We start from the raw sequence: 23,792 nt of genomic DNA, 5'->3' as shown, positions 1-23,792 counted from the left end.
AGTCCTGATTGCCCAAGCCCCCGCGTTAACTGCTGGACTGTGCTGTTTTCCCCTAGACATGCTTCCTCAAGTAACATTGAGAACTCAATCGCTTCACTATGAACGCATCTATTGCGTTGTGACACCCAAAATCTTTCTACCCAGAAAAGGGTCTTTGGTCCCTCTAGACCAGTGTTTCTCAAATGCAGCCACCATGGCCACATGTGGCCACCAGGGGCTTTTCTTGTGGCCACAACCTCCTGGGCAGTGATTGGGGGTGGGGGCAAAGCAACGGTTCCTTCCCTTGGGCTGCAAGGAGGGGTTGGGCCCTGCCCCCCTTTGGCGCCACAAGTCCAAGAGGAGCAGATAGCTGGTGTGAGTTCCCCACCTTCCCAGGGGCAGTGGGGTTCAGGCTTCCGGCTTCAGGCCTGGGGTGGTGGGTGGCAGGTGGCAAGCGGCAGGCTCCGGCCACGGGCTCTAACCTTGGGGCTTTGGGCTCTGGGTTTTGGCTGTGCAGTGGCAGGCTCCTTTTTCCTGGCCCTGGGCTCATCACCCCCCTCATCACCCTTGGCCCCCGCTGCTGCCCCCAGCCCTTCACCCATCCATCCCATCACCCTTGGCCCCTGCTGTCTCCCCACCCACCTCCCCATCCAGGGCTTAATATGTCCCCTGGCTTGCCAGGGCTGAGTAAGTCTGATGTGAAAAGTGGTATTTGTATGTTTGTAAATATCACTCATCACTGCCTCAGAGCTAGGTAACCAGTCTGCTGCTGTGAAAAGTGATATTAAAAAATATACAAATATCACTTCACAGGAGCAGACTTTCTAGCTAGTAAGCCTAAAAAACTCTCCAAAAACCACAGCCAAAAAAAGACAAGAACATGCAAAACACCTTTTTTGTGTTTCTGTTCTGTTTAAGTCCAGTAAAGAATAGACACAACTGTACATTATTATTGAGTGTGCAAATAAAAACCCTATGTAAATAACTGATTTGGACAGGTATATGTGCATATTTATTTGTTTTTCTTAAATTAATTATTTTAGGGAAAATTGTAATAGTGGCCACCAAAAAATTTGCAGTGAGAACCCCTGCTCTAGACAGCTAATTTTCCTCACTATTCTTCTGCTGTTCTCTTTAACTTGTCCAAGCTTTTCCCTCTACCCCCTCTCTCAAACCCGTTGATTTGTGTGTCACTTCCAGGATGGTGCATGATGTTTGGCTTTGGTATTCTTCTTCTAAATGATTTTTACCTGATCTCCACCGCCCCATCCCCCACTTACCCCTGCATATGCTTGTGGTTAGATTCAGGGGTCTGGTATTTCACCCATGCTTGTCTATTAGTGTAAGTGAGGGTGGATCGGTTTGATATTCTTCTTTCTATTTATTCTGGAGCAGGAAGACCTATAGAACAGCAGCCTGTTATGTATAAGGACTTCTTTTCTGTCTCCCCTTGCTGACAGCCCCTTCCCCATTAGCCATATGCACAAACAAGGTTAGTTCCAGTCCAGATTATATTAGCAGAGCTCTGCTTCCCATTATTTTCCCCTGTGAGCTTCTAATGGCTGTATGTGTTTGTGTGAGCAGTGTAAAGTCTCTGGGGACAAGAGTTCCTGCATATGAAAGAGCAGGATTAAACCAAAGGGTAGAAGTGAATGCTTTGGGGCTGACCTTGTGGTCCTTGTGTAGATAAAATTTCCCTCGACTTCAGCAAAGGGTTTGATCTGCAGGACTGAGACGTCAGGCAATGCAGTATTAAATCTACATCATGTGGGGTGTCTAATGAGACTCCATGGTCACTACACTGATGTTCCTCATTGATATTTTGACACTAAGAGATACCGAACAAGCAATGGATAACATCAGCTCTTCTGCTATCAAGGAAGGGAATCATTGTCTAGTGTTCAGAACAAAGTACTGGTGGGTCTTGACTCTGATTTAGTTCTTGTTCTGCTGTCTTGGACAAGTTGAATTGGACCCCTCTGCTTCAGTTTAATAGTTTTGTGTTTTTAACCAACCTATGAAGAAGGTGAGTAAAGGAGATTAATTGTCAAGTGCTTAGATCTTTAACTCAAAGACACTGTAGAAACATTATAGCAGATAAGATTATATATAAACAGCAAAAGGATGAAAAAGGCTATTAGCAAAGGAATGCAGTGAATTAACTGGCAGAATATAAATGATTGATGTATAAAATATAGGCTGGTTTAGACATGAGAAGACGTGGAAATCCTTTCCTTGATTTTATTTTAGATAGAAGTAGAGTTCAGAATATGGTTGGCCAAATAGTCTGAAATAGAGTAGATAATACAAATGAGGATTTGAGGAAATTAACATTTATTTCATATTATTATTAATAATTATTTATTAATTTGTATTGCCATAGTACCTAGTCACGGACCAGGACCCCATTGGTCACTATATGAACACAACAAAAAGTCCCTACCCCAAGCAGTGTACAATTGAAGTATAAGATGAGACAACAAATAGATATAGATAGATGGGGGTGCATAAGTGAACAATGAGACAGTATTCATCATCATGATAGGCAATAGTCTCTGCACGCCAACAGTCAGTGTCGCTGTTGTCAATTTTTTTCTGTAGGTATCATGGCAAAGGAGAGGGTTAAGGAGGGATTTGAAGGTGGATAATTAGGTAGCGTTGCAGATCTGTGCTGAGAGCACCTCCCAAGCATATGGGGCAACAGAGGAGAAAGTACAAAGGTGCTTGTTTGAAAATGTAACAAGTGGGCAGCGGCAGCTGGCATTGTGGGCGGATTGGAGGGGAGCATCGACAGCTTGATAGGAAACGAGAGATGTTATGTAGGGTGGGGATTGACTGTGAAGGACCTTAAAAGGGAAGACAAGCAGCTTGTATTTGATTTAATGGAGGAGGGGGAGCTGGTGGAGGGATTCAAAGAGAGTGCTATAGTCCAAGTGATGGCCTAGGAAAAGGATCTTTGTGGCAGCATTCTGAATGGATATGAGCAGGGCAAGATGGCATTTGTCAGGGCCAGAGAGAAGTTGCAGTAATAAAAACATTAGATGATGAGAGTTTTACCTGTGTGGATAAGAAACTAACTTTGGTTAGATAACCTTGTGTGTTTAGTTTATTGGTCAGATCTGGCCACACCATACTGGAGAGGGAACCAAAGACCTTAAGAGGGAGTAAAATAGGATGGATGGTAACAGAAGTTAGAGCAGCCCTGTGGCAGCTCTTATTTATGTGGAGGGTCAAACAAGCTACTGGTTGTCCCAGGGATTGGGGGCGCACAAACATGTCTTTAGGCACAGCTGAGCTGGACCGTAGGGTCTGGGCCTTTCATAAATGACTTAATAGGAATTGTAAGGTATAAGCAAAACTTGATGAGCATAAATGTTCTTACTGTTCCCCAAAGAGAATGCCCTTGGTAGCCCAGGAGCAAGGCTTTGGTGACTCCCACAATGATGTGGGCTGGGTTCCTCAGGGGCTTCATAAGGGGGAAGTGAAGCAGCAACTTCTACTAGCCACTAGATATAGCTACTGGCTTATATCTGCTCAAGGCTGACAGCAACCAGTAAGTCACCATCTGATGGCTGTTCAGTAGTGGCCTATGTGAAATGAGTTGGTGGTGTCAGTACTCTTGGTAGCGGAACAGAGAGTCCTTCCTGCCTTGCTGGCAAGATTCAATAAAGAAGCCTAGAACTGAAGGGTTTTTTGCGCCGAGATAGAGCCCTGTAGGTATGGGTAGATGCATTTGCTGGGATGATGCAGGGGAAGCTTGCATTGCCACAGAGAGATGAATTCAGTCCCCAAGGAAGCTGTTCTGGCACCTTTCACCAGCGTGAAATTCACTTTAAATAAATAAATACATTTTCCAGGTTAATTGGTTCTAGATGACTTTAACGGACAAATGTAGCCACAAAGGCCGTCCTCTTGCAGTGAGCTTGTTGTGGGTGAGTCCACCGTGATTTCTGTCTGTGCAGAACTTATTGCAAGAATGGAGCCAAAATAGGAACTTTGGTCTATTTTCATCAAAGTTGGGGGGTGGGGGAAGGGTGTGTGTGTGTCTGGGTATAAATTCCCTTGGTCGTCTTCCCCACCCCCGTCACTGCCTAACATGAAAGTCCCTTCTTGCTGTCCCCTACTCTACGTGCATCACCTGTGAGCTCTGCACCAGGCACTTTTTACAAACTGGAAAGTTAGTTTTGCAGTCGTGGGATTAGCAATGTTGCTGCTGTCAATTTGTAGGCGTCGGAGCATTCGCATCTGCCTGGTGCAGCATGGTGGAGGCTTGTGTAATGCTGTGCCGTTTGTGATCTTTTTTTTTTCTCTCACCCCCTGAGTGGTTGCATATTGTAAACACGCTGGAGCTGTGGTTGATAAGCTTTGTAGGAGGAGATAGGTTTTTTGTTTTTCAAGGGGCTGGCTTGCTTAATAGTGACTGGATAACTTTAAGTGTCTCTTTATGTAATGTACTGCATAAAGAAGAGCTTTGTATGTGATGACACCGTCCTCGGGGCATGTTCTGAACTCATAGTACATGACTGAAGCCCCATACTTATGTCATACCAATATGTTTAGCATGGCAACAAATAATGTAGTTTTGCAAATGCTACCCCGATATACCAGTTCAGGGACTACCCTGCATTGTAGGTATTTTCTACATTGTCTCACCAATGTACTTCAACCCTGCCCTGACATGCTCTTGCGGTGCAAATGCATTAAGAAGAAGGGGACCTTCTTATCTCATGGTAACTAACACGAGGTAGAAGCCTAGTGAAGGCAGGGCAGTTTGCAGCTTTCACGTGGGTTAGCAGGGTAAGATGAAGGCTATGGGGGAGTTTAAGGTTTAACCTCCATTTCCAGCCTGTGTTTTAAACTACGATTGCCGTGTCTTCCCTAGGATTTCATGTCGTGTTAGCTAACTGGAAGTAAGAGCACCCCTAGTGAAGACAAGGCCCCTACGTGTGGAACAGCGGGCCACGAGGCTGCCATAAGGGAGCCAGTTAGTGCCAGTAGTGATAGCTTTGGTGACGTCCCCTAGGAACTAGGCCGAACCCACACCATTCATTTTACAAAGGAACTTACGCAACGACTGTTAGTTGTTACCATCTCTTGGTCGCTGCTGGGCTAACTCTGAACCGGCGACGGGGGCCATGGGGAGAGAGCTCAATATCTCATTACCAGCCCAGTCTCCCACAGTTGGTTTACGTTTCTAAAAAAATTATTCCACAGTGTGGCCATTCCCGTGGTCAGCACACTGTGATGAAACCTCCAGGAGCCGTCAGTGCGCAGAGGCAGTGGGCTTTTCTTAATCGCCTCGTAAAATCAGTTGTCTTTCACAGGCCTGATCTTCTAGGAGAGGTTAGGGAACTGAGGCATCATGCCTCCTCTTCCATGCCTGCTGGGAGGTCCAAGCTTTGTCATCTCTGTCACATAGGAGCTTGTCTGTCTTAAAGACTGCTAGGGGTGATGGAAGGCTCCGCGCAGAGGATGTGTTCATGGCCCAAACCTTCCTCAGATATGCAGGTCACTTTCAAGAATCCAGCAATGACCTGGTTGTCTCCTGTCCTGCATGGGTTCTCCCACGCATCCTCCTGCTAGCCTCATTGTGGTCCCCATCAGACAGGTTTGTTCCTTACAGAAGGGTAAGGGGTAAAGATGGGGCAACTCTGCCCCTCAGTCTGCTGGGGCCCTGCCCATCTCAGGAGATCAGAGAATACATTCTGAGCAAAATACATTTCCCTTCATCTTATTGCTATGCACCCAGTCATGCCTGCAGCACCCATAAAGGGGGCTGCAGACCGTACACAGCCCCTTCCAAGAGGCAGCTACTGCAGGACTTGAAAAGCCCAGTCAGCCAAAGCAGAGCCCTGGAGTAAGGTGACCATACATCCTGTTTTGGCCAGGACAGTCCCTTTTTAAGCCCTGTCCTGGCTGTCCCGACTTTTTTTTTTTTTTTTGGCAGAAGTGGGCATTTGTCCTGTTTGCTTTTGCCAACTTGATCAGTTGGCATGAGCAAACAGGACAAATGAAAGTGGGGCACAGAGGAACATGCATGGGGGTGAGCAGAGATGCTAGCCCTGCGCGGGCGGGAAGCAGGGCTGAAACGAGTAGCGACACCAGCCCCAGCCTCGCAGGGGGGACAGTCCGGACTCCGGTGAGCAGTGACGCCAGCCCTGCATGGGGCTGGGGCGAGTAGGTTGGGTCAGCCTTGCACGGGAGGCAGGGAAGCCTCAGGTGAGCAGCTCGGGCCAGCCCTGTGCAGGGAGGGAGGGAGGGCCAGGGCTAGCCCCACGTGGTGTCCTGTTTTCCCTTTGGGAAATAGTCACCTTACCTCAAAGGACATCTCACTGGTGCTCTTGTTAAGCAAAGACTTGGAGCTACGGAGGAGCTAAAATGCTGCCCCCGGGGTAAGAGACTTTTGTGCACAGATGGGCCAGGAAAGAGGTTCTTTCCCAGGGTGAATGAGGAAGCATTGGAGGGTGAGGCCCCTCCTTAGGGCTGTGTTCTAATGGGAGGTGCTCGTGGTATATTTTTGTTGCTGTGCTGTGTGTCTGTGGTCTATACACAGACTATTATTTCTGTAAGGTTCTGGGGAGCTCTGTGCTTTTTTTGTGCCCATTTCTCTCTTTTGGCTTTTCTGTAGCACTCATCCATCACAGCATCTCTTTCTGCCGCTTGAGCAAATGGGTGTGGTGACAAACCTATGTATATCCCTGCAGAGGGCTATGGTCAGGGCCCTACAGAACAAAGAATTAAAATACACACCCAGGGAGGAAGGGTGTTTAAGATGTTAGGGTGTGAGCCTGGGGCCTGAGACATGAGTTCAATTCCCTGCTCTGCCACCGACTTTCTGTCTGACCTTGAGGGAGTTATTTAGTCTCTTTTATATATGGCTCTACTCCTTCTCTGTGACATGGGGATAATAGAACAGTCCACCCTTGCCGGCTGCTGTGAGGATAAATGCGTTAATGACTGTGAGGTCCAAAGATGAAATTATAGGAGCCAAGTAAATGCCATAGATAGCCTCATCCTGCAGCCCTTTTCACATGTGCGGCAGGTTTGGCTCTCAGGTGTTGTTCAGCGGGTGACACTGATGACATAGGGCTGGGCGTAGGAGATGAGAAAAGTGGAAGAAGGTTTCCTGGTGGGCTGATCTTGCTAATATTTTTACATGTACCTCCAGTGCATGGTCCCTGGAGTGCCCTGGGGTCCCCCAGGATGAAAGATCAGACTCTGCGACAGTCGTGTAGCCCCTCCTGGAGTGGGGAGAAGCGACAAGCTGGCAGGGAGGACACTGCACAAGGGGGTGGAGCGGTGGATTCTGGCCCAAAGGCACCCGTCCCAACTCCTGGCTTTTACCAAAATGTCATGGTCAGTGTGTTCAGGGTGCTGGGGGGCGGTGTTCAGAACCTGGCCAAATGTCATCCAACAATAATAAACGAACCCTGTAACATTGTAAATGAATACAGGTTGAGGGAGCAAGTGGCTACAGGGTTGGGAGGAAGAATGACTAAGACAGGGACATTAGTCATGTTTAAAACATCACCTGGGAGTGGGCTTTTATTTAAAAGTTTGGGGAAGAGAGAGACCAGAACCTCAAGGGTGAGCGAACTGTGAACACCACAGCTAAAGCCTGGGTCCCTTCTGGCATAATTCCGGTTCTTGTATCACTGTAGTACCTGAGCGCCTGCCAAGAAGCTAACGCCTGTCCCTAGTGGCTTTCAAAGATTTGCAGGCCTTGAACCCTGGACCTTCAGCTCAGAGCCCTATCACTTGTGCTACAGGAAGAGCATAAGATGGGATCTCTGGTGGCAGGGTGCTGGGCGAGCCCGCATACCCACCAGGTAATGTCTGGAACGGAGCCAGGGCCTGCCAGAGCTTTGAAAGCCAAAATCAGCATCTTCAGTCCTCCACTCCACCGTTTATAGGCAGCCTGGGTAAAGAGTCATATACTATGGGTAGCTCAACGCGGTGACCCAAGTGTTGGTGCTACACTCTGAGTAAGCTGCATGCCACAGCGCGGCTCCATGGAGAAGGAAATGCTGCCGCTGTTGTCCTTCGTGTCCACAGGTGAGCATGGTACAAGCCAGGGCCTAGCCTGAGGATCACCCTTCTGTGGCATGCTGGGGGGACGGGACGGGACGGGACGTGAGTGATGCATGAATTTTCTCCTAACACACCGTTTCCAGGCGCTATGGTGGTGTTACAGTCCAGGCAGAGTTACTCAAGGCCTGGACTGAGGAATCCCTGCAGGGCTCAGTGCATGGTCTTCAATTTATCTTCCTCCCGAGGAAAGGACTGAGTTAGCCCTGCTGTGCTGCTAGGGAGTCTGGGTACAGTATTTCACACCTGCTGTCTGGATCACAGAGCCACACCTCCAGGATGCCGCATGGGATGTAAAATCCAGTTTAGCTGTGCTGGAGAGTCAACCCCCCGCTGCCCTCCTGGAGAGTACTGGAACCGTGTTGGTGTAGTGGGGAAGTGGAGGTCGTGGGTGGGAGTCCTGGAAATTTGCTACTCTCACTGGTAGTGAGTGGACAGGAGAGCAGGATCATTTCTGTTGCTGTGCCTGACTTGAACTCACAAACCCTGCTCCTTCCCTCCCTCTCTAAGACACATGGGTGGCTTGTGGTCTCTGCATCCGGTCCCAGTGTGATACAACATGTTCTTTAAGGAAGTGGGACAGATAAAACATGGCTCGTGTTTCTGGGAATCCTTACCTCACTGCTGATGGGGAAGTGTTGTGCTCCTAGGCACTGGCAGATAAGATTCTGGGCTTCTCTTGTCATGCTTATGCATAAGACTGGCTTACAAGCAGCTCCCGAGGTACTTTGGGGATCCTGCCTGGCCTCTGCAGCCCAGGTTTCCCCCTCAGATTAAAGGGGGAGAGAACTCGCGGCCCCAAACGCGACCCCTTTCTGGCAGCTGCTGAGCCTGGGTTTTAAGTTGTAAACAGCAAATTCAACACAAGTTTCATGGAGGGAGAATAAATGAAACCCCATAGTGTTGCTCCTAGTGTGGGCAAGACTGGGTTTAGGTGCTAGGGAAAGGGGTCAGTTTGATAGAAGCCAAAGCCTTGATTATCCACGGCGTGAGAAGCAATAGGGTGAGCTTTCCTCACGCTGCATAGTCTTCGTGCCTCACCCCGACGCGAAGGGGGTCCCCTCTGCGAGCAAGAAGGGACTTCAGCCCTGTGGCTTATTCAGGCCTTGGTTTCTTTGCTGAGACTGCCAGTATGAGCCTGTCTGACCCTCTGGGTAGGTACTTGGGTAGCTAGCCTGAGCCATTGCCTGTGCTGTTGTGGCCACACTGTTTTAGCATGTTAGCTTGAACAGTGCTGGGAAGTATGCTGCCAGCTGGTGTGTAGACGTATCCTAAAGGGCTAACTGGAACCATCCCGATGTGATGTGGGCACCTGCCCATCAGGAACTATACCCAACATCTCCAAACTCATTCTGCACAGATCAACAGATGGGAACAACGCTTTTCTGACCATAATCAGCAGAGTAAATTAATCCAAGCTATGTTCTCTTGTGGATGTTTCCTGCTGGATAAATGGGTGGAAACTGATGAATTCTCCTGATCAGCATTACATATCCCCAAAGAAGAAACCAAGTGCGGTAGGGTTGCCAGTTTTGGTTGGATGTATTGCTGGAGGTTTCATCCCATAACATAAACTTTAATTAAAGATTAATTTTTAATTCTGGGAGACTCCAGGACAATCGTGGAGGGTTGGCAACCCTAAAGTGAGGGGATTAGGATAGTCTGTGGCTTCTGGGTAATGACTAATGCCCTCTGCTGTCCTTGGAGTGTTTGCCATCTGAAGTTTGAAAACAACTCTTTGGGTTTGGGGACAGACTCTCCTGCTATTCATAGTGTGGGGAGCAAATTACACATTCCCGCAAGGAAGGAGGGATAAAGCCAAAATCAGCCCCCATCCTGTGGCCCCCCCCGCCCCCACTCCTGGCCATCCCACTCTGTGCATTTATTCCCCCTATTCTTTTAAAAACAAAATAATAATTTTTAATCTTAAAAAATTATAATCTGGACCCGCACCAACTCTTCCTAGTATACCTGGAACTTGGCTCTGGAAGACAGAAATGGGGTTGAGACAATGAGGTACAGGGAGCAGGATGTCAGGCTGGGAGTTGGGACTCCTGGGGTCTGTTCGCTGTTCTGTCACGGACTGAGTGTGTGGGGAAGCCCCTTCACTTCTTGGTGCCTCAGTCTCCCCACCTGTACTGTGGGGGAGAGAATTCTGGAATCTCCTTTGTGAAGCGGGGGTGGGGGTGGGGGGTCGATGGGAAGGCTAATACGAATGCTAGAGCTGATAAAATCATTGGGCTTGGGAGTGTGCGTGGGGGTGGGGTGGGAGGGGTCAGTTCAGGGCCAAGCCAAAAAATAAAATGTAAAAAACAAAAAATTCCATTTCAGTTCAAAATAAACCTTTTCTCCCCTCACCAAAACACACACACACACACAGTTTGACTAACAAAAGAGAACGTCCACTAGAAGAAATGACATTTCTGGGGGAAAAAAATATATCAGGTGGTGGTGGGTTGTTTTTTGTTTTGTGTGTTGTTTTTTTTTCTGACCAAAACTATTCACGGTATGTGATCCCAAGTTGCAAACCGTTTCTGTGCCCAATTTCATTTTTTGGCGCATTTAACATGCACTAAAAAAAAATTTGCCCAGCTGTAACACTAAGTATTTCATATTTTCCAATGACTACGTAGAAACTGCTTTGAAGTGTACGCATGGCAGGGTCTGGGTGGACCCGAACAAGGGCGTCCTTGATTTAAGGCACAGGTTTTGGACTCTGGAGATCGGATTGAATTCAGTTTCCCCATCCATGAAATGGGGATGATAATCTGGTCTGGTCAGAGCAGGGACCGTGTCCCAGTGTGTCTGTGCAGTGCTTAAGCCCTGGTCTTGTTGGGGCCTCTAGGAATTACTGCAATACAAATAATTGTCCTTTCTCTCCCTTTGTTGCAGATTGTAGCTAAGAAGTGAGCAGGATGCCCCCAGGCATCTATTGCCCTGTGGAATTTTGGTCCAAGGAGGAAAACCAAACTATCCAGGTGGACTTCCTGCTGCCTACAGGCATATACCTGAACCTCTCTGTATCCTGCAATGCCAGCTTGGGGACCATCAAAAAGGTACCAGCCTTTACCACAAGCCTCACCCCTGTGGCTAAAGAGTCACCTTTGGGATCGATTTTACAAGCGTGCAGGGCATTTTTCTTAAGTGAACTCAGTGCCTGAGAAAGGGGTTGGATTCACAGCCCCATTTAGCCACACACTGGCAGCAATGCAGGCTTCTCCCACACTGTGCTAATAGAATGCCTTATTCCTGACCCAGAGGGACCCTCCTCTGGGACGCTCTCTCCACAGTCCTTGTCAGTCCTTGGTGTTGCTGCTGAGGCTGCCAACATATGGGGCAGTTACAGGGCCAGCTGTGATGGGCATCAGTCCACTGGGAACTTGACTCAGTTCACATCAGCCCTCAGATGGTAATAGGTTTTTGAGTAACTACTGATTTGAATCAGCAACTGAGGAGTGAAAGATTCCCATATTCCGTTGCCACTCACTCGCTCACCGGAGCACTCGCTCCTCACCCTGAGCCTTTCAGTCTCAATGGTCTTCTGTGGGCCAGCGAGAGAAATCCTCCCTGGCAAGCCGAATACAAATTCTGGATTAAGTCACATGTTCTGCAGTTGTTCTCTGCTGTGACTGCCCTTTTAGGGTATGTGTCCACAGCAATAAAAAATCCATGACACCAAGTCTCAGATCCCAGGTCAATTGACTTGGGCCTCATGCGGCTTGGCGTGCAGGGCTAAAACTAGCAGTGTTAGACGTTCTGATTCCAGCAGGAGCCTGGGCTCTGAGGCCCACCCCTCTTGCAAGGTTTCAGGGTCCAGCCCAAGCGTCTACACTGCCATTTTTAGCCCTGCAAGCCCATGGCAGCTGATTCAGGCCAGCTGCGGCCGTGCCATGGGTCTTTTATTGCAGTGTAGACGTAGCCTAATTTTTTTGCACAGCAGAAGCTGTGTCGTGGCGATTGGGAACTTTGGTTAAAAAGAAAAGTTTTCGGTGTTTCCTTTGAGGCATAAAATGCTGAACAGAATAGTAGAGGAAATGAAATTACCTTTTCAATTCACTAGGCAAAAATCAGCGTGGAAAAGGTTCTCGTTGCAATAGCAGCCTGGCTTACATGACTCACACAGCACAAGAGACAGACAGTCAGTGCCAGATCATTAGAAGTTCTTTCTGTGCCGGCAGTTTTCAGGCCAGAAAACTGTGGACACAATAGATGTGCTTTAGTTGTTAAGTCACCAGCTATGTGGTCACAATCAGGTAATTTGTTAACTGTCTAAATGGCATCCACTGGGGTGGAAGGATGGTCTAGTGGGGAAGGCACTGGACTGGACTGGGGTACAGGAGACCTGGCTTCAATTCCTGGGTCTGTCATAGATGTGAGACTTGTGCCTCAGCTCCCCATCTGTATAATGGGGGTAATGCCTCCCTACCAGACAGGGGTGTTGCAAGGCTAAAAACCCAAGAATAAGCATTGTGAGGTGCTCAGATACTGTAGATACCTAGAGAGATTTATTGCAGCTCATTGCAAGCACAAAAAGGGAAGCCAGGTTAAAGTCTGGCTGAAAATTGGGTCCTCACAGTTGATTCTGTGAGATCAGTCATTGAGAAATAATCAGGTCAGTAATAGTTACAGCTACTCATGTGGTCTATGCGTAGAGACCAGGGGATGTAGTGAAAAGGGTTAGCACTGCCTCCCATTGTAGTGCACTGCGCCTCTGCCCATGGGTGTGCAGTTGTGAATTTCCAAGGGATGGCATTTCTCAGGTGTCATACAAATGACTATTACTCTTCTCCAGGGGCTTTCATTAAGGCCCTGCAAGATCCCAGTCAATAGCTGCCCTGCTGTTGTTTGTGACTGTGTGTAATGGCCATGGGGGATTGTGGGTGGAGAGTGGGGCAGTAGGGAGGGGATGTGATAGGTCGGCTGGCACATCGGTGGATACACCCTGCTGTCGCTTTGTCCCAGGTGGTCTGGCGTCACGCACAGTATGAGCCATTGTATCACATGCTCAATGACCCCGAAGCGTACGTCTTCACGTGTATCAACCAGACGGCCGAGCAGCAGGAGCTGGAGGATGAGCAGCGGCGCCTCTGCGACATCCAGCCCTTCCTGCCTGTCCTTCGGCTGGTGGCTCGTGAAGGTGACCGCGTCAAGAAGCTGATTAACTCCCAGATCAGCTTGCTCATTGGGAAAGGTGAGTCTCCATCTTAGTGCCAGGAGGAGCTGCTTTAATCAGGGTAGAGCACGAGTGCTGGCTGCAGGGGGAGCTCAGTTACTTCAGGCTCAACCTCTCTCAGCCAGGGTTGCTGTGTAGGGAGTATCACAGATGCACTGACTGAGTTAGGTATCGGGGGTAGCTGTGTTCGTGTTGTTTTTGTGGATACAGACTGAGTCTGGTGGCACCTTAAAGACTAGCAGATTTATTCGGGCATAAGCTTTCGTGGGTAAAAAGCCCACTTCTTCAGATGCATGCATGCTGACTTAGGGGAGCTCTCGGCTATGCCAGTCCTAGCAGGAGTCCCTGTGGACTGACAGAGGAAAAGGGGTGATCTCTCCTCTGGTCTAGTCCCAGCCTGTCCCAGCAAGAGTCCCGAGAAGGGACTGGTGTAATTGTGTAGCCATCATAGTCTAATGCTGTAGACTTGGCTTTTTCTACCGTATGTTATGAGATGCTGCGATCTCCCCGCCCAGCAGAGGCAGCTGATTATCAAGGACCAGTGACCCTACTGCTATGTGGATCTTCTCCTTTTATTTATTTATCTATCTATCTATCTATTGATTTTAACACCCTGCTCAGGTTTGCATGAGTTTGACTCGGTGCGCGACCCGGAGGTGAATGACTTCCGTGCAAAAATGCGACAGTTGTGTGAGGAGAAGGCGGCGAAGCGGCAGCAGCTGACCTGGATGGCCTGGATGGAGTACAGCTTTCCCTTGCAACTGGAGCCCTTGGCCAAAGGCCCCAGGACTGGCGCCCTTCGCGTCCCCAACAAGAACATCTTTGTCAACGTCAAGTTTGAGTCTGGCGGGGTAAAACCTGAGCTTCCTGTTATGTGTAAAGGGTTTGCGCGCTCAGTTCTGCATCCAGCTGTGGGATCAACCACCCATGGTTCCATCTGTTTGGGAGTTATCTTGACTCCTTGAGATTGAGATGTTTGGAAGGACTGTGTGTAAACCGGCCACCTCCCCACCAAACAACTGATTGATGGAAACGCTCCCCTTCCCAAATGGGGCTTTGCCCTCATCCTCTCTCAAAATTCTGCACTGCTGAAACAAATCCCCTTTTCTTTCGAAATAAGAGTCAAGTGGTCTCATGATCCCAGCCTGCTGCTTCCAGGCATTAGGCTGTCTCTGCCACGGAGCACCTGATAACTTCTCATTCCTTCCTGCTGCCCTCTGATAACCCCAGTCCTGGCATATTGGGCCCAGGCATTAAACAAAATTTCTAAGGAGGCACCCGCTCAACCTGAATGGAACCATCCATAAAACATAGCACTTGCCAAGCATTCATCCTGGCAGCCACCCCTGATTAGCAGGTATTGTCCCCCTTTTGTGCAGACTGAGGAAGTGGAGGCAGGAAGTTTTAAATGACGTGCTGAAGGCTGCAGAGGGAGTAGACGGCAGAACTTCAAATGGGACTCAGGAAGTTCCTGGCTCCCAGTCCTGTGTTGCACCACTGGACATGTCCCTCTCCACTCTGACCTCTGTTTGTAATGTGGATAATCACATTGCATCTGTAGCCTTCTCTTCATCCCTAGGTGCTTTTGGGGAATCTAGCTATCCCCTCTGGCATCCGGGGCTGCGGGACTCTCTCTGCGACTCCCGATACTAATTTCATCCCCTGCTCAGCTGGTATTTGACTGTACATGCTGTTCTGTTGGGATTGCAGGAGAGCTTCACCTTCCAGATCTCCCCCAAGGAATTCCCTGTCACGTTAATGAGCTATGCCATCAAGAAGCAAGCTACCGTTTTCCGCCACCAGACAGTGGAGAGCCCTGAGGATTATACTCTGCAGGTGAAAGGGAAATGTGAATATCTCTATGGGAACTACCCCCTGTACCAGTTCCAGGTGAGTCTCTTTCCTCCACCTACAGGTGAGCTCTTTCCCAAGCATACAGGAACTTTTTTCTCTCTGGGAGGCAGGAAAAGGTCCATGCTATTGTCGTCCATGTCCCTTATGTTGAGCTGGAAGTACACCCTAAAGGGACCCAGTCCGTTGTCCAGTTAACAAAGTGACCTGGATGCTGCCCCAATGGATGGCCCTCTGGTGGGGAGTCTATGAGCAGGCACCACGAAGATCATAAGGCTGGGCTCGCTCATGGAAGATGGGTGGAGAAAGTGTGACTTGATTGTGAGTCCATTTGGCATTGAGTGCTAATGAGCCAAACCCATCACTGGGTGTGAGCTTGTGTGTGTGTTGGGGGGGGGTTCTGAGGGGTGACTCCCTCCATCCCCTCTCCCCAGCCAGGATGTAGCTGCTGAACGTCAGGGTTGAACAGCGCCTCCCACTACTCGGAAGCAACACTGTCCCCCAAACGGCATCCCCTCTCCTGTGCTGTGACAAAAGTGGGCTCTCTGCTGTCCGGAGCAATGAATCCTTCCCGGCATCGTACCATAAACCCAGGCAGTCCGGTGCATATATGGGGGATGGGTTTGGGCACCTGGACCCACTCACTCTTGCAACTGCACTTTAGTCTTCAGGGTTCTTCGTGCCAGAGACGCCTCTTGGGAAAGATGTAGGTTTAGAAAGGAATTGGCAGCAGAACTTAGTTTTGGTGGCTGCTGGGTCACTTCCACATGCTGCCCTTCCTCTCCTTTCTGACCCAGCCCTGGTTCACCCCCATCGCTGCCCTCTCCACATCCTCGTGGCTTCTAGGCCGTCTGTTCTGCCATGATTACTCTGTTCTCTCTCTGCCCCTCCTCCCACCAGTACATCCGCAGCTGCCTGCACCATGGCCTGATGCCCCACCTGACGATGGTACACTTCTCTTCCATCATTGCTATGCGAGAGGAGCAGACCAACTGCACTGCCCACACCCCGAAGATGGTTGCCAAGCCTCCGCCGCTCCCCAAGAAAAAGGTAACCATGCTAGCGCACTGGACACCCTTCTCTCCCTGCCCCCACCACTCTGACACACCCATTTGCTCCTTCTCTGTCTTTTCCACAATCAAATTGAGATGCTAGTGCCACCTGGAAGTGACTGCCCAGCAGGCAGAGTGACACCCTGGCTCCTTAATGCGGGAATCATAACAAGGCCAAAAGGGGGTAATTGGGGAGGCCCATCCCTCAGTTACATAAAGGACCTGCACAGAGACCCTCTACTTCTTCAAACGATGGTCCCTATATGTCCTCCAAACATGGTTGCGCATGTGCCTGAATCCAAAAGGTTTCCTAGCAGTGTCTGTTGACCCACATGTGTGTCATGCATCCCCACATGCTTGCAGCTGAGGGTATAATAGGTCGTGTGGGTCGAAGCCTCTCTAGTTCCCTCTTACGGCCACATGGCCTGTGTCGGCCCTGGTCCTTCGCGCTCTTAGTTTTTGCTAAGAGAGTGATTTCTGTCCGTTTGCCTATAGTTGTGTACAGTAGCTGCAGAGTTAGTAGTAGGTTGGTTCGTGCTAGTCATTCCCGTTTGGGGACTCCCTGCCCCCTCTCCTCGCTTGGGCACCAGGCCCACGTTCTGGGGTTTAAAAACTCTCTCTCCTGCCTGCATTCATTCTCTGTGAGCAGCAAGCACCGGAGGGGTCTTTATCACTGTGGTGAGGCTCATGTTGCGGCTCCTTGTTCCCTCTGCATGTCCTTCCTGCACTGGACCTGGGAAGCTTGGGAGCTCCGCCTCCGTTAAGTTCCTCCATGGAGGAAGCAATGAGGCCACTTGCTCGTTCGGATCCGGGACCATCGGAACCGCTGACACAGTGACCTTCACCGGCGGTGTGCGCCCCTTCCATTATTTCCCATGCCCCGGATCCAGCAATACCACCGGGGAAGGGCAGGCCCAGCCATGAGAGCAAGAAGCCCTCTCATGGGCACAAAAGTAGGTCCCCACAGCAGCCTGCTACTAAACGCAGCGTTTCCTCCCTGAGCCGCGCCTGGTTGGATGAGACGTTATGCGTGGAGACAACCACACCGATGCCCAACCTTCCCCAGGGGCAGGGAAAAGCTCAGCGCAAACGGGGTCTGGCAGTACAGATGGCCACCCTAGTTCCCGCCCGTGCAGAGTGCTCACCAGCTCCTGAACCTCCTGAACCACCTGTCCCACCGCCACCTCTGTGGCACTTGGACAAGCCGGAGACGCTACCTGGCCCCTCGAGCATTTCCATGGGCACTTGTAGGACTCCCAGCTGCTCGGAGCCCCTCCTCTCCACCGTGGAATTGGTGCTGTCCTCCCCTCCCTCTTCGATCCTCTCCAGCCCCCCCTCGCCTGGGGGGGTCCCTGCTCCAGTGGACAAACCACTCCTGCTGCTCCTGGAATGACCCCCCGGTGGTGCCACCCTGCAGCCCACCTGTTTCACTGGTTCCCCCGCTGCTGGAACCATCCTCGGAGTCAGAGGAATTTTTGGTGTCGGGGCCTTCGTTCTCCCCCCACGTCACACCACAGCTTGGATTCGCGTCCCCGACTGCCTTATCCGCCCGTGTATGATCCAGCAGCGAGAGTCTGGTACTAGTACCTGTGGGGCACCCCACACCCCACAGCGCCCTTTGCCTTGGCTGCACGGGGCACCCTGGAACACCTACCGCTAGGTCTCTCCGCCTTTCCAAACATCCTGTCACTCCACCCAGGCTCCTCCATCAGCACCCTTGAACACAGAGGAAGAGATGGATGTTGAGCTAGTACTGTTGGCTCCTCCGGTCCCCATGGCCACTTCCTCCTTCCCTGTCTCCGCCAGATGATCACCGGCAGTATCAGGACCTGCTCCAGTTGGTGGAAGAGGACCTGGGAATACTGCTGGAAGAGATTCAGGATCAGCAGCACCAGCTCCTGGACGTTCTCCAACCTCTGAAACCATTTATTAATGAGGCCTTCCTCCCGCAGCACCAACAGAAATCAACCCCTCCAGATCGGGTGGCGAAATGCATGGACCTCTTGGGGAGGAAAATGTATTCCCTGGAGATGCTGCAGTTCTGAAGAGTAAACTGTCAGACTCTGCTAGCCAAATTTGATTTTAATAATTATACGGGGCTAGTAGAGTTCTAGGACAAACTGCCATCAGACCAGGGGTTCTCAAGCGGGGTCATGACCCCTCAAGGGGTCACAAGGTGTTTCGATGGGGGTCGCGAGCTGTCTTCGCCGTCATAACAGCACAAATATGCTGCTACTTGGTGTGTCCCCCCCTCAAGGGGTCACAAGGGGTTTCGATGGGGGTCGCGAGCTGTCTTCGCCGTCATAACAGCACAAATATGCTGCTACTTGGTGTGTCCCCCTACCTGGACGACTGGCTCCTTGTTGTGCTATCCTGACAAGAACTCACCTCTGCCATCCTCGCCCTTTGCACTCTCCTAATGTCTCTAGGTATTTGCATCACCGAGGAGAAGTCAGTGCTCGTACCTACACAGATGATACACTTTACTGGGGCACGGTTCTACTCCATCGTGGCATGAACCTTCCTTCCGGTGGACCACTTCATAATGCTGATGACTATAATTGCAGACCTGCATCACAAGCACATCTGCTGTTGTCTGTCTCTCCTTGGGCATATGGCAGTTTGTACCGCCATCATGCTACACTCACAACTGCACATGCGTTGCCTCCAGCTATGGCTCTTCTCTATCTGCAGACCCAACCAGGACCATTTGGACACCAGAGTCATTGTCCCCAAGACGGTTGTGGCCTCCCTCACGTGGTGGACCAACCCTTCCAAGGTCATGATAGGGACCCCCTTCATCCTTCCCACCCTGCAGGCAACCATCCCTTGCAGGTTGGGGAGCCTGTCTGGACCATCACACAGCACAGGGAATCTGGATGCCACGAGAGGCCAGGATTCGTACAAACGTGCTGGAACTGAGGGCAGTCCATTTTGCATGCCAGGCATTTCTTCCCATCATCGGGTCCTGCTCTCCAGCAACATCGCCGCAGTCTTGTACATCAACCAGCAGGATGGCGCCCGGTCTCTCACCCACTTCTCCAAGTCCATCCACCTTCAGAACTGGTGTATCAAACACCACATGATGCTCCAAGCCACATACCTCCCAGGCACCCAAAATGTCCTAGCAGATGCACTCAGCAGGACTCTCTACCTCTCCCATGAGTGGGAGTTACACAACGTCACATTCCGATACCTCTTCCACCAATGGGGCACCCCAAGGTGGGACCGCTTTGCCACTCATGAAACCCAAAAGCTGCCCCTTTATTGTTCTAGGGGAGGCATAGGGGAGGATTTGCAGGGTGACGTTCTTCTCTTCCCATGGATAGGTGACCTCTGCTACACCTTTCCCCTCATTCCCTTCCTCCCACAAGATCCGACGGGACCGAGCTACTGTAATATGCATAGCCCTGTTCTGGCCACACTGGTTCTGATTCACAGACCACCTCAGACTTTCCACCCGCACACCACTCCGCCTCCGAACACTCCCGGATCTCCTCACACAGGATTGGGGCCAGGTTCGGAACCCAAGCCCGCTTCACCTCATGGCCGGGTATTAGGACCACGAGGGTGGTTAGGGCTTGCTCCACTCTGGTGCGACACATCCTTAACCAAAGCAGGAGGGCGTCCACCAGGGCCTGCTACTAAGTTAAGTGGCAACGATTCACCTCATGGGCTCACTGCCATCACCACCCAGTGAATGCGATATCTATACCTTTCCTCCTCAACTGCCTTCTTGATCTCAAAATGTCAGGCCTTTCCCTCAGTTCTATACAAGTCCACTTGACAGTGCTCAGTGCCTCCCCCTTCTTCCCCACCTCCCCGTAGACAGCGGCTCCGTGTTTATACACCTTATCGCTGTCCATTTTCATGAAGGGTTTACTCAGTGCCTTCCTGCCAGTACTCAAGCCCCACCCCTTTGGGACCTTAATCTTGTTCTCTCTGCCCTCATGAACCCACCCTTCAAGCCGCTGGCAACATGTCCCTCTCCCAGCTCTCCATGAAGGTCATTTTCTTGGTCACCATCACCTCAGCTAGACGGGTCAGTGAACAGGCAGCCAGGATGGCAGATTCCCCCTCACACCGTATTCCACACAGATAAAGTTTCCTTATGGCTACACTCTAAATTCCTCCCAAAGGTAGTGTCGGAGTTCCACCTATATCAGTGCATTCACCTCTCTGTGTTCTGCCCCAAACCGTACGTCTCCCATGCGGACAGGGTCCTGCACTCCGTCGACATCCGCCGTGCCTTGGCGTCCTACCTCCACAGGACCAATGCCTCTCACGCATCGCCAAAACGGTTTGTAGCCATTGCCGACCAATCTAAGGGCCAATCCCTCTTCTCCCAACGAATCTCCAAATGGGTCTCCGGGTGCATCCGCGCATGCTACGACGCTACCCAACAGATGGAGTCACAGCACACTCTACACGAGCCTGCTTAGCGGACGTCTCCTGGCAAGACATCTGTCATGGAGCAACCTGGCGCTCTGTCCACATGTTCACCTCCCACTACTCAGTCACCCAAGTGGCAGCTGCGGATGCTGCTGTAAGCCGTGTTGTACTGCGGACTGCACTTCCTCTCACGTCTTTGCACCCATCTCCACGATGATCGTTGCTCGCTACTCACCTGTGTTTGGAATCCATATAAGGACCATCGCTCGAAGAAGAAGAGGAGGAGGAGGTTACTTACCTGTAAATGGAGGTTCTTTGAGATGTGTGGCCCTTACCTCTATTCCAGTACCCTTCCTCCAGCTGTTGTGATGCAGACTGGACTACCCAGTGGTAAGAGGGATACGAGAGAGGTGTTGACCCATACAACCTATTATACACTCGGCCATGAGCATGAGGGGACGCAGGACAAATGTGTGGGTCAGCGGACAACCTTGCGAACTCGGGTGTATGGCACGCATGTGCGCCCACGTTTGGAATACAAATAGGGCTACCACAGCTCATAGAACCTCTAGTTACAGGTAAGTAACCTCCTCTTTCCTATCAGAGATCCTGAGGTCAATATGGGAGTGACTCCCTATGCCCGCCCCAGGTCCACCTCTCCATCCCTATTCTCAGGGTTAATAGTTTGAGCACAGGACAGGGAGCCAGGAACTCCAGCATTCTAATTCCAGCTCTCACTCTGTCACTCTGGCTTTGGATTAATTCCATAATTTTTCTGAGCCAGATTCAGCCCTGGCATGAGCAGCGTCCACTGGCTGTCTTGCACAGTGGCTAGAGCACTGGACTGTGGTGCAGGAGAACTGGGTTCTATTCCTGGCTCAGCCTCTAACCAGCCAGGTGAGTCAGTTCACCTTTTTGTGCCCCAGTTCCCAATGGGGAAAATGATACTGAACATCTCCATAAAGACCTTTTCTGAAGAGCGCTATAGAAGTGCTAGGTATTACAGTTAAAGTGGGAGATCCACCCACTTACTCTGGCTGAATTTGGTCCTGAATCAGTTTCCCATCTCTAAGGTGGGTACAGTACATCCCAGGGGAGCATAGAGATTAGCTAAGTGGCGATGAGGGGCCCTGCTGCTGGGAGGGCACCAGCCTGTCTCCTGGCCACGGAGAATGCAGGTCGGTCTTCATTCTGGTCCATGTGCTGACTTAAGTTCTGTTCTCTCTGCCCTTTCTAGCCAACTCATGAGTCTCTCTGGTCCCTTCATCAGCCTTTTTACATTGAACTGGTGCAAGGCAGTAAGGTGAATGCAGATGAGAGGATGAAGGTAGGTGCGGGCTGGGTGTGGGTTGTTTGGTTTTTTGCATCTGGTTGCTTACCGCTTGTGTGAAAGATAGCAGGGATCAAAGACCTAAGATCACATGACCCCTTACCGCATTGTCCTTCATTCAGCTTTAGGGCGACCTCTAAAAAGTTTCACAACAGGAAGGAGAAGGGAACTTGTTAGCCAGCAGCTTGCTGAGCGAGTGGCAAATTCTTGGAAGCCTCAGCTGCAAGAGTTTCTGAGTACTGAGCCTAGCTACTCATCTGCGGTGATCTCACCTCAACAGAGATGCAGAAGTGCTGGAGACCAGCAAAGGAGGCGGAACTGGGGCTGTGTGAGGGGGGGGGAAGGGCAGAGGAACGGGGAGGTGGCCCCAGCATAGGGGAGCAATAGGGGGAATGGAGAGAAAATAGGCCCTGGGAAACAGAGGACTTGCTAACAGAATGGAGCAGGCAACAAATGGAGTGGGACCCCTGAGATTTGGCAAATGAAGATAAAGGAGGCAGAGAATGGTGCCTGAAGGTGTCACATGTAGACATTGTGGGCTCATAAGGCTCTTGCCTCGCTGAAAGTGGCTCCCAGTACACGCAGGGGATCCTGACTGGAGGTGATTTCTAGTACCTGGACGAACGTGCAGCAGGAGGGATGTGGCACAGGCTAGGAAGAGGTCTCTTTCCTGTTCTGTGATAGGGTCCAGGCAGGAGAGAGGAGAAGTGAGGGCTGATGCATTTACCCATATGGAGACTTGCAAATGCCAGAAATGCAGCTTCATATGCAGAGGCATTTCAAAGGGGATAACTAACCACCGGCGATGTGCTTTGCAGTTTGTTCTGCATCCACGCCAGTTCTACACATCCTCCCCAGTGCTATTAATTTGCTTCTCCTTGGCATAAGCTCATGTCCGTTTCTTGTTGGTTGCTTTCCCTACGGGGCATGGTCCAGTTTCCTCATCTGGGCCTGTCTAGCCTTTAGGCAGTTAAGATTTGTTAAATGTTCCCACCAATTGGTTTTACTGCTGTTGGATTTTAGTTTATAGTATTTTTGTATGTTTGGTCTAAGAACAATTCCAGCGTCATTTCTAGCGTTATTCCCATATTTAGGGGCTGGTGTGAAATGAGTGACTTGCTCTCAGTTATGTATACGATATAGTTGTAGCCTTGACAGTCCCAGAAGGCCCTGTGTGGCTCTAAAGCTTCTCTCTTTCCCTCTCTCTCTCTCTCTCTCCGACAGAAGTTGGTCCAGTAAGAGAGAGTACCTCACTCACCTGGGTCTCTGTCAAGGCAGTAATGTCTTATGACAAGGGGTACGCTTTTCATAAGGGCCTAAATCCCATTTTCAAAAGTAGGCTCCTAAGTCACTTGGCCCTTTTGATAATTTTACCTAGCAAGACCACACCAGAAAAAAACCCGATAACAGCAATTTGCATCTGTGTTGGCAGGCTCAGCAGAAAGGCCAATGACTCACTGGAGCGTGGAGATTCAAGGGAGGGCTAGTCAGACGTGTCTAAGTGATTTAGGAGCACAATTCCCTGTTGACTTGCGCTGGGAATTGTGTTTCTAAATTACCCAGGTGCTTCTGAAAATTCCAACCTATGGCAATTAAGTGCCCAACTCCCACTGAATTTCAGTGCTCCTAAGAAAATAGCCTAAATTTCCCTATAGAGTAGAGACTCTCTGGGTCCTGGGTAAGGCACACTGGCAAAGGACAGCTTGTACCACTGTTGCCCATGTGGTACCTGTCCTGGGATTAACAGGATTTAATTCTCCAGGGCTGTTGATCTGATGCCTTTTACCAGCACTGAATTGACACGCCAGGGTTCCAAACATTACATATATGTGGGCAGAATGTGCTTTCTAGCAAGGGTGATCGCAGTCATCTTATCCAACATGCTGGGAATTGAACTGGTGACCTCCAGAGAGAGAGACATGAGTTT

General features: G+C 50.3%; 1 protein-coding gene across 4 annotated transcripts in view; it reads left to right on the top strand.

Moving 5' to 3' along the window:
- The window catches only part of PIK3CD (phosphatidylinositol-4,5-bisphosphate 3-kinase catalytic subunit delta), a 53,897-nt gene that overhangs the window by 4,143 nt on the left and 25,962 nt on the right, over nucleotides 1-23,792 (top strand). For 3 of the 4 annotated variants that reach the window (XR_012155539.1, XR_012155538.1, XM_073316575.1), the window contains exons 2-7: nucleotides 10,960-11,123; nucleotides 13,030-13,258; nucleotides 13,862-14,091; nucleotides 14,951-15,130; nucleotides 15,992-16,141; nucleotides 21,773-21,862. Coding sequence is in view for 2 of the 4 variants with exons in the window: in XM_073316575.1 (XP_073172676.1) it covers nucleotides 10,983-11,123; nucleotides 13,030-13,258; nucleotides 13,862-14,091; nucleotides 14,951-15,130; nucleotides 15,992-16,141; nucleotides 21,773-21,862 (1,020 nt within the window). In the remaining 2 variants the exon portion in view is untranslated. Of the gene's footprint in view, nucleotides 1-10,959; nucleotides 11,124-13,029; nucleotides 13,259-13,861; nucleotides 14,092-14,950; nucleotides 15,131-15,285; nucleotides 15,413-15,991; nucleotides 16,142-21,772; nucleotides 21,863-23,792 lie in introns of those variants that run through there. The other variant, XM_073316577.1, reaches the window with a different exon arrangement.

The sequence above is a fragment of the Lepidochelys kempii genome, chromosome 18 (assembly GCF_965140265.1).
Source record: "Lepidochelys kempii isolate rLepKem1 chromosome 18, rLepKem1.hap2, whole genome shotgun sequence".
NCBI lineage: Eukaryota > Metazoa > Chordata > Testudines > Cheloniidae > Lepidochelys > Lepidochelys kempii.
The sequence above is the reverse complement of the archived record's forward strand: the minus strand, read 5'-3'. Positions and strand labels throughout refer to the sequence as shown.